Source organism: Pinus tabuliformis, chromosome 7 (assembly GCF_031772625.1).
Source record: "Pinus tabuliformis cultivar Carrire ecotype Pingquan chromosome 7, CPIR1, whole genome shotgun sequence".
Classification (NCBI taxonomy): domain Eukaryota; kingdom Viridiplantae; phylum Streptophyta; class Pinopsida; order Pinales; family Pinaceae; genus Pinus; species Pinus tabuliformis.
Genome location: NC_142293.1, coordinates 2,077,499,828 through 2,077,511,467, shown reverse-complemented (window position 1 = coordinate 2,077,511,467; position 11,640 = coordinate 2,077,499,828). Strand labels below are relative to the sequence as shown.

Here is an 11,640-nt window from a genome sequence, read left to right as displayed (position 1 = left end):
AGTATGTAGGGGCTTACACAACAGCAACAATCAACAAAGCCTTAGAGGTCAGCCAGCTAATCAAGAAAAAGGATCAGAGGATCACTCAACTTGAGGTGAAATCGGCATAAGGACAACAAAGGATTGGTCAGCTTGAACAGCAGCTAGCAAAGCAGAGATAACAAAATGAACGACTAAGAGAGTAGTTGAAACTGGAGAAACAAAGGATTGATGAGAAGAATATCCATAAACAACAAGAGCTGTTTCAAGAATTAAGCAACCTTCAGATGATAATTGAACAAGAAAAGAATGCAACGGAAGATCAAATTTCAAAAATGCAAGAACAGATAAAAAGGTACAGGGGTTATCCACAAGTTAGTGATTTCAGAAAAGAAGCCTTGGAGATAACCAAATCCTTGTCCCGACGATTGAACATTCTTTGCCACAACATATCATTGGCCAACCCATTGTGCGATATCTCTGCATCACTGATTGAGAAAGCAGTGGATGTCGACTCGAATTGGAAAAAACAAATGAAAGGATAATAAATTTTCTGTCTTGGCAAGATTCCATAGAAGGAATGGTTGCCAACTTGAAAAAAATACAAGAATCGCACAAGGAAATGTTGTTTTCAGAATGGGATTCCCAACTAATGAAAGCCAAAAGAGCAACTTCTAGATGCAGAGCTACAACGAACGGTTTGATTGAATTAGTAAATAACAGTTTACATATGTCTAATTTGATTTCTTATTTCTCTCCAGGTAAACTCCCGAAAGAAAAGGCACTGGAACATCATTGGAAATAGGAGCTGGCGAACAGAGAAAAACAGATCGGAGAAGTGCAAAACTTGACATGAGAAACATTCTTGTTTTTTTAGTGAAGCAACATAGCCAGCAGATGGCCATGAAAAGCCTTTCTGACACAGTCAACTTCATGATCCCCGAACTCTTCGATGCCACCTACACAGCCCAGCTACACTTTAGGATGAGTCAATCTCCAGAAGTCCAGCCAATGCTCACAATCTACCAGCTAAAATCATAAGAAAAGAAGCCGATTTAGTGAATTAGTTCAACCGCTATTGCACTGCTATTTTTATAGTGAATCCCAGATTTTCATGTCTACAATTAGAACAACACATAGCGATTTTTATTAATAGTTAGTTTTTATTTTTATTATTTAAGACTCTTTCATGTATTTAGAAAGAATCCTCAATTTGCATTAAAACTTGACTTGGGAGTTTCACTTCTATACTTCTAATATTTTTCTATCAAAAGTGGTCCAAAGTTCTGCATTTTTGAAAGAAGCTTTCGCAAGACTCGTACTTTTGCATCTTCTGAAGGTTTTCTCAAATAGGAAAGCAGAATCTGAGTGTTTTTTACATCGGGAGAATTGAAATGCATATGATACTATTATCACTGTTTTTGTCTCATTTCTATATGTGAATGAACATTTCTTAAAACTTGCTATTATTGATATATGTATGTTTTTTAAACAATTCTTTAGCATATCATCTTTGAAGGTTTTAAAATTTTTATCATTTGAATATATATGTCAGTGATATATATTGTGATGAATGCAATAATATTTATATAATTACTTTGTTTAACTTCTTAAACAAAGTAATCATTATATGTATGCATCTTTCTATTTTACGAATAAGCCATCTTTATGATTATTTGTCTAATAGAAGTAATCAAAAATCATGTTGTTAACATGTTACCCCGGTTAGATTAGTTATATTTGTATATTTTTGAATTGTACGATAAAACACTTATCACCTTCGTTACACATTACAAAAAACTCACCCATCAACTCATACATCACTAGGAAACTAGGCCCGTTATATCCAGTCGGAGCCACCACACCAAATGGAAAAGGAGTTGCAATAAGGTCTGAACCGGGTGGTTTTCCCCGATGTTGATGCAGTGATTTTAGAGGCATCAACAGTTTCCAAAGAAGAAACTAATATTTCTAAACTAGATGCAAACCAAACACACGAAGTAGAACAAAACACTCTTTATCCATCTCTTGGAACATGAGCTTTGATGGATCTTGTAGCAAAGATGGTTCTGCAGTAGGAGTGTGGGTTGCAAATATAGGAAACAATCATGCTGAAGGTCACTCATACAAGCTCAATTTTCAATGTACAAACAATATAGCCGAGTATGAAGCTCTTATATTCGGATTGCAATTGTTGAAAAAATTGGGTGCTAAAAGAATCTCCCTTCAAGGGGATGTTGAGTTAATCATTAAAAAAATTAGAGAGTATTCCACTAGACATCCTAGATTGAGAGCATACACAAATGTTGTGCTTGATTTTCTAGAGAATTTTGTGGAGTATGAACTTTCTACAATTCCTAGAAATCAAAATATATTGGCTAATAGTCTGCTTTTTTCAGCTAGCTCCTGTAAAATGCCTTACTCTAATCGACAATATACAGTGGAAGTGAAACATCGACCAGCTGTACCAGATAATATGGAGTATTTGTATGTGTTTGGCGATGATAAACAAATTGAAAGTTTTCTGCAGTCTAAGGATGAATATAAAGATAATAATATAGACTTAGAGTGTGAATTAGAAAATCAAATATTTTTACTTTCTAGTGTAGAAAGGCAGTTAGACAACTAATATGTAAATATGCATATTAATAAAGTTGTAAATAAATTAGAATTGCTTGAGATAGATCCAGAGAAAGAGGAGTTTGAAACACTTCAGTTAAAGGATAATGTTTTAACTATAGGTTTAGTTCCACTAGAAGAATTATTTGATTTCAATTATGTCGTTGAGAAACATAAGATTGAGCCCACAGGGGCAGTAGTAGAAGAGTGCAACATAGGTAATGAAAAAGACCCTAAAAAGGTAAAACTGTCCAAATCATTGCCAACTGCTAAAAAACAAAAATACATTGCTTTATTCAAAGAATTCAGTGATGTTTTTGCCTGGAGATATGAAGATCTAAAAAGTTGTGATACTGAGATTGTACAACATAAAGTTCCAATTAAAGAGGATCAAAAAAATTTAAACAAAATTTTTGAAGAATATCGAGTATTGATGCCTATGATTGAGAAAGAAATTAAAAGAATGTGTGATTCTAAAATCATAGTCCCTCTTATGTACTCTCAATGGGTTTCTAACATAGTACCAACTAAGAAGAAAATAGGTGAAATTAGATTATGCATAGATTTTAGAAACCTTAATAAAGTTTCCTTAAAGGACAACTACCCTTTACCAAAAATGGATCATATTCTAGAGAAGGTAGTTGTATCTTCTAGGATTTCTTTATTAGAAGGTTTCTCAGGCTACAATCAAATTTTATTTAACACTAATACTCAAGATAAAACAAACTTTACTACTCCGTGGGGTACCTTCATGTATGTGAAGATTCATTTTGGGTTAATGAATGTTGGAGCCATATTTCAAATAGAAATGGATATTGCCTTTGCTGATGAAATTGGCCAGTTTATTGTGATCTATCTAGATAAAATTACTATTTATTTTAAAACTGATGAAGAACATTTGTTACATTGGAGAAGAGTATTTGAGAAATTCCAAAGGTTTGGAATTTAATTAAATCCTAAGAAAACACTTTTAAGCCTTGAAGAGGGAAAAATTCTCGGTCATATTATCTCTAAGGAAGTTATGAAAATTGTTCCCAAACGAATTGAAGCCATTTTGAAAATCAACCATCCTAGAAACATTACGGAACTTTAATAATTTATTGGCAGGATAAACTTCCTAAGGAGATTCATCCCCAACCTTGCAGGACTCCTCAGAAACATAACAAATATGCTAAAAAACGATTCAGAAATAAGATGGAACATTGAAGCTAGGAAATCATTTGAATAAGTTAAACAAGAATTGACAAAATCACCAATACTAATAAGTTGAGATTTTACCAAGGATTTTATAATATTGTAATTTTCATCTGCACACACAGTTGTAGTTGTTCTTTTACAGAAAAATAATGATGGATTTGAAAATCCCATTGCTTTCTTCAATAAGGCTTCAGGGGATGTTGTATTAAAATATAACATAATGGAAAAACATTCATTGGCATTAATAAAAGAAATCAAGGATTTCAGAGTGTATATCATCCATTCTCATATTATTTCTTATGTACCAAATGTTGTGGTCAAGGATATTTTAACCCAAAATGGACCAAATGGTAAAAGAGGCAAATGGATTGCCATCATTCTTGAATATGACATAGAAATCAATCTCACCAATCTTATCAAAGGACAAGGGTTAGCAAAATTGATGGCTGAGTATAGCTTTAATGCATTGGATATCAACTTTGTGGCTGTACTAGATGATCATGAGGAGCAGGTGACTCCACAATTAGACGAGGCTTTTATGACCTCACCCTGGTATGCAGACCTCATTTTTTTCTTATTCAATTTAAATGCTCCTCTTGGTTTAACTAAGACAAAGGCTAGATTTCTAAAATTAAAAGCAGTAAAATTTTGCATAATATATAATGTTTTATATTGGAAAGATGTTGGTGGTATTTTACTAAGTGTTTATTGAAAGATGATGCAGAAAGAACAATGTGGGAATTCCATGAAGGTGACTACAGTGGACATCTATACTCGAAAACCACTACTGGCAATATCCTTAAAGCTAGTTTCTACTGGCCTACCCTTTTCCTTGATGTTCATAAGAAGGTAACATCTTGCCAAAAATGCCAAATATTTGAGGGGAAAAGAAAACTATTGCCTCTACCTTTAAAACCCATATCTGTTGAAAGTCCTTTCGAACAATGGGGGTTGGATTTCATTTGAGAAATCCAGCCACCATCCTCTACCCAACAGCTACTGATTACTTCACTAAATGGATTAAGGACACACCTTCTAGATTGGGTACTAATGCTATTATTATCAAATTCTTGGAAACCAATATCTTGTCTAGATTTGGCTATCCCAACAAGATCATTACAAATAATGTTGCAACTTTTAAATCTAGGAAAATAATAGACTTGTGCAACAAGTACCATATTACTTTGGGACATTCAACTGCTTATTACCCATGAGGTAATGGGTTGATTGAATAATCAAATAAGAGTTTGATAAACATTATTATAAAGTTGTTAGAAGAGAACAAAAAATCATGGCATAACAAGTTAAGAATTGCACTTTTGGCTGATAGACTCACAACAAAGAAATCAATTGGCATGTCACCATACCAATTGGTTTATGGGATGGATGTTGTTTTTCCATCTTCTTTGGGAGTTCCAATTATGAATATAATTCAAGAATTGTAGGTTGAGACTAATGACATCCAAAGGAGGATTGATCAAACTATTCAACTGCAACAATCCAAGGAAGAAGTCTACAATAAAGCTCAGGTCATCGAGGAGAATATCAAAAATATTTTTGATAGAAGAACTAAAGCAGATGATTTCACTTTGGGTGACAGAGTTTTAAAATGGGATTCCAAAAGAGAGGACAAAGGAAAGCATGGAAAATTTGACAATCTGTGGATTAGACCTTATATCATTGATGCTTTCAGAGGACACAATGCATTTTTCCTCAAACATCTATATGGAACAAAAATGCCTGGTGGACCTGTGAATGGAAGATTGCTCAAGCATTATTTCTCTTAGCAACAAAGGTTTTCTTACATCAAACCATTGTTAATAACTGTATTTTTATTATTTTGATTGGGTGACCTATTGACAGAAGTTGAAAACCGTAGAGAAGGCCATAATCTTCGATTGATATGATACCATGATTACTCCAACAACAAAAGAAATTAGGTGTAGATATTGCTGAAATGAAATATTCAAGGCTATTGATCAAATGTTCTTGGCACCTCACATGGAGAGTTCCATCCCCAACTGGAGCCTCTGTTAGGGTCCTATAATTTATAGGATCTCAAGGAGATTGAAAAAAAGAAGAGGAAAACAAAAAAAATTGAAAAAAGAATTGTTGGCTTAGTGGGGCCTAACCTAGGTTTAGCATTATTTTAGCCAAGAGAATCCCTACACTACTGGCCCTTTCGACATCAATCCATGGAGCATGGACTGAAGTCTCACCTGAAGAAGTATGGGGCGATGTTGGAACCAAGTTTCCGCACCCAGATATGGTAATGATTTCGTTTTATGCCCTAACTCTGACTTCGCGTAGATCGATAAGCCTTTTAGGGCTTATCAATATATTTCTCTTAATCAGCCTCTAGACCTTCACGAAGGTCTACGACTATCATTCGCAGACCTTAACCAGGTGAATTAACACTTACGTGCTTCTGTAATTACTCGTATGTCTGTATTTACCGAGATCGGCTTAAGTTTCTGATAACTTCAATATGCATTAATATGTTCTTCACATAAATAGATATTATTACTTGTGTAAAGATAACGATGTAAAACATATATATTCATGCATTAATATAACATTAAATCATGAAACCATTATTCAATATAACATAACCGCATTCATTCATAACATAAATAATTAGATAAAACACATATATTTCCAGAGTAATCTTCTTTATTAGTACTTCAGATCTTCTCACAGACTCTAACTACCCTGTGCACTCAGCTACAGTGGTCTGTGCACCCAGTTGCGGACTTCTAACTTAGGCTTATGCACACACAGCTGCAGGTCTTTCTTCTACTTCTAAAATTCTTCGCTCTTTTCGCTAATGACCCATTACATTCATCATTATCCAACTTCAAAACTGCCTTAGACTCTTCTAAGACTCTTCATTTTATACAATCACATTGTCCGCAGACCATGGGTGGATCTTCTAAAGCTGACACGACTTATAAAACAAGGGAAAAAACCCTTTATGATACTTTACATCTACGCCCTCTGTGACCACAAATCGCAGAGACTTTACACTTTACATACAAAACTTGGGCTTTCTACCCCAAAACATGGGCTTTTAACCACAAAAGAGACCCTAGGGGACCCTGTCCCAATAGGCCCCCAACACAAATATGATGACTCGCCCCTAAGTCACTCTGCTGGCGCAGAGATCTTGTTGTGAAGACCTCCTAGCTCCACTTGTACTACTGCAACTTCAGCGATACACTACATAGCCACTTGCTTGACCTGCTCCAACAGCTACTCTGTTTCTATTCCTGCGATATCTACATGGATATTATGTCATGCTGTTTGCAATCTAGGTTTTAACCCATTACAGAAATTACCTGCATATGAATTCTAAAACACAGAAAATAAACAATGCGAGAGCATAACACATTAAAACATATATACACAGATATTTTCCCCTAGATCACAAAGCCAGGACTACCAGCTTAATTTTTCATTATATTACTTTTAATGTTACAATACATATTAATACATGCCGAAGCATCCAATACCATGGACTGAAAACCGTCGCATCCAAAACCATGGACCGAAAAACCATCGCGTCCAAAACCATGTGTGAAGATCATGGACAAAACCATAGGTAGGTCCGCCCAACCTAATATAGGGTCCAAAAAAAAAATTCCTAAGGTGTTGCTCTGGACCCCATAAAGGGGGGTTGCCTGCCCCCCTATGACCCCCCCACTACACAATCAACACAATGAAGGGGGGGCTCCGCCCCACCTCTAACCCCCTAGTTCAAAACATGGGCTAGTCATCGAAGGAATAACACAACCCAACATTCTCCCACTTGTTGTTTTCTTTTCACAAGGGGCCATAAGAGAGCTTAGTCATTTATCCAGCCCTGTAACACCCATTGTTTCTCTACACCAAGAGAACTTCTTAGAGATCACAGATTTTTCAATGCATCTGCAGTATTCTTCAAAGTGTCCACCTTTACCAACAACACCTTTCTGTCTTATATCATATCCCTCACAAAGTGATACTGAACATCAATGTGCTTTGTTTTTGAATGGTAAGCATGTTCTTTGCCAAGGAAATTGCACTTTGTCTGTCACAGTATATCCTAATAGCTCCCTATACTAACCCCATAGTTGAACATAATCTTTGCAACCAAACTGCTTCCTTGCTTGCATGAGTGGCTGCCTTGTATTCTACCTCTGTAGTTGATAGTGCCACTACAAATTGTTTCTTACTCATCCAACTGACTGCACCTCCAAATAGGTTAAACACATACCCACTTGTCGATCTTCTCTAATCCAGATCTCCAGCCCAGTCTGCATCAACAAAGCAACTGATATCCAAAACTTTGTCCAATCTTGGTCTTCCTTGGTAGCACAAACCATAATCACTAGTGCCACAAAAATACTAGAAAACCCACTTCACTATTGTCCAATGGTCCTTCCCTGGTGTTGACATAAACCTACTCAATACTCCCACTGCATGTGCAATGTCTGGTATAGTACAGATCATCACATGCATCAGGCTACCAACTGCACTTGCATATGGAACAAGGGACATATCCTCTTCCTATTCTTGTGTCTTGGGACACTGTTCAGCAAATAACTTTACACCTATAGGAATACGAACCTTCACCAGTTTACTATCCTGCATATTAAACCTCTGCAATATTGTCTCGACATACTTCCTCTAGTTTAACCAAAGCTTCTTCTTTGCCTGATCTCTTTTAATTTCCATGCCAAAAATATAGTTTGCAGCACCAAAATCTTTCATGTTGAATTTCGAGGAAAATTGGATCTTCAAATCTTGGATAATTTCTTTGTCATTTCCAACTAGAAACATATCATCCACATACAAGACCAAATAAATAACATGATCACCAATTAATTTAAAATACACACAGTGATCTGCTTTGCTTCTGGTGAAGCCAAGTCCCTGTGTAAATGTATCAAATTTATGATACTACATCCTTGGTGACTGTTTTAACCCATACAGAGACTTCTTTAACGTGCATACCCATTCTTTCTTACCCTTCATTGCAAAGCCTTCAGGTTGCTTCATGAAGATCTCCTCTTCCAAATCCCCGTGAAGAAATGTTGTCTTTGCATCCATCTATTCTACCTCAAAATCAAAAGCAGCAACAACAGATAAAAGTAATCTAATAGAAGCTACCTTGGCAACAGGAAAAAAAATATCACCAAAATCAATTACCGGCACCTGGGAATAAACTTTTGCTACCAACTGAGCTTTTAATTTCTCCACCTTTCCTTCTACATTTTTCTTCTTCTTGAACACCCATTTGTTTTCAATGGGTTTCCTTCCAACCGGCAATTCCACCAGATCCCAGGCCTCATTTTTGTGCAAAGATTCCATTTCATCAACCATGGCCTCTTTCCAGAGTTTTCCATCCTCTAAATCTACTACTTCCTTCATAGTTCTAGGATCATCATCAGTAACAGATAAAGCAAAATTTGAACAAAACGCAGATGGACTATACCTTTCTAGCTGCCTTCTTTCTCGAACTGATCTTCTCACACCCGGAGTTTGTGGCTCTTCATCTTCTAATTCCTCCTCTACTGTAGAGTCTGATTCTTCCTCCTTTAGCTCAAACTCTATCTTCTCAGGTTCCTTTGGTTGGACTTCATGTTTAATAACATCTTTCACCTCTCTGAACACAACATCTCAGTTGTACACAACCTTCCTTGTTACTGGGTTCCAAAGCTTATAACCCTTTAAACCATCCTTATACCCAATAAAGATGCACTTTTCAAATTTACTATCCAACTTGGTTCGTTTCTCGTTTGGAACATGTACATATGCATCACATCCAAATACCCTCATATGTGAAAGAGAGGGTTTCTTACCATTCCATACCTCTTGTGGAGTCTTATCGTCCAACATTGATGAAGGTGATCTATTGACCAGGGAACATGTTGTCTCCACTGTCTCTGCCCCATAATTCTTGTCCTAACCCAACACCACTGAGCATGCTTCTTTCCCTTTCCATCAACGTCTTGTTCATTCTTTCTACAACTTCATTTTTCTGAGGTGTATATGGAGTAGTCTTCTATCGTGCTATACCACACTTCTTACAGAATTCTTCAAATTCCTTACTACAAACTCTCCACCATTATCTGTCCTTAACACCTTTATCTTCTTCTCTGTGTGGTTTTCCACCAGAGCCTTAAATTCTTTAAACCTATCAAAGACTTCAAATTTCTTCTTAAAGAAATATATCCATATATTCCTTGAGAATTCATCTATAAATGATGCATAGTACACATATTTACCCAGTGATGGAACCTTCACAGGTCCAAACACATCACTGTGCACAAGCTCTAATATCTGTTTCTCCCTCTTACCATCAGAGGGGAAACTCACCCGATTCTACTTCCCATATACACAATTTTCAAGAAAATCAAAATCCAGAGAGCTATTACTCATGCCTTCTACCATACCTTTACCATGAAGTATTTGAAGGCCCTTTTCTCTAATATGTCCAAGCCTTTGATGCCACAACATGATCTTCTCTCCATAGACCACTAGATTTTCTACTCCACTTTCAGGAATCACAAAACTGTTGCACCCATCAGCAGCAATGCTACCTTGTAGCTTGTACAGAGTTCCAATACGAACTCCCTGCATCAATACCAGTGCTCCCCAAGCCATCTTCCAGGTATCCTTCTCAGAAAATGTTTTTACACCTAGATCTTCCAGCTTAATTACATAAATCCGATTTTTGGCTAATGCGGGAATATGTAGAACACCCAGAATTGTTTTGACCCTTCCACCTTGCAACTTCAACTTTACTTTTCTGTGACCAACTATTCTAGCCTTCCTATCATCCCCTAAGAAGACATCACCACCATCATATTTCTCATACTCGTAGAACCACTCTCTATGGGGACTGAAGCGAAAGGATGCACCGAAGTCAATCAACCATGCCTCATGATATACATGTTTACTTGAAGAAGCCAAGTACACATCCCCACCTTCATCTGAGGCGGTTTTTGCCTATGCAGAAAGAGCATAATCATATCCCTTTCCTTTGTTAGGAGCTTTAGATTTACATTCCCTTTTTTGGTTCCCTTCCTTTCTGCATTTCCAGCACACCCCCTTTACAGGTTTTCCTGGAGATTTAGATCTCCCTCTAGATTTAGATCTCCCACTCGATGACTTATTTTTGTTTCTTTTCTGGGACTGTCCTTGTACACACAATGCATCACCATTTTGGCTCTCCATAATTTTTCGTCTCATCTCCTTCGTCAGCAAGGAAGATACTATTTCATCAAATTGCAAGGCAGTTGAATTGCTACCTATTGCAATAACTAGGCTATCTCACGAAACTTGTAGAGAACACAAAAAACTAATGCACTTATCTTCATCTGAAGTTTTGATATCAACAAACGATAATTGACTTACCACAGTATTAAATGCATTCAAATGCTCTGTCACCGAGTCTCCATCTTTCATCCTCAGGTTATGCAACTTTTTCCATAGGAACGGTTTATTCACTAGAGACTTAGATTGGTACAAAGTCCCTAACTTGTCCCACAAAGCCTTCGTCGTAGCTTTCCCTGATACATTCATCAATACTGAATCTGAGACACATAATCATATTGTGCTCTTTGCCTTCCGATCCAAATTCTTCCATTCTTTATCAGGCACCCCCGTTGGTTTAGTACCCGAATCTACCACGATCTACTGATCTTTATCCACCAACAGATCCTCCATTTTGAGTTTCCACAACTCAAAACTCTGACCATTAAATTTCTTGATCTCTATATTTCTACTACTCGCCATCTTTTTTCACCACCAGAATCGACCCCACAGATCTCCCACTGATTAGGGTCTACCACAGGCCCG

General features: G+C 36.7%; 1 protein-coding gene across 1 annotated transcript; it reads left to right on the top strand.

Annotated features, from left to right (window-relative positions):
* The first annotated feature begins 2,014 nt into the window (after positions 1-2,014).
* LOC149256852 (uncharacterized) lies at positions 2,015-2,608 on the top strand. The gene has a single exon (XM_089455486.1). It carries the CDS (start codon positions 2,015-2,017, stop codon positions 2,606-2,608), a length of 594 nt encoding a protein of 197 aa, XP_089311612.1.
* The last annotated feature ends 9,032 nt before the right edge of the window (positions 2,609-11,640 follow it).

Coding starts and splice junctions, on each gene's coding strand:
- LOC149256852 (XM_089455486.1), top strand. CDS start 2,015: ATGAGCTTTGATGGATCTTGTAGCAAAGATGGTTCTGCAGTAGGAGTG.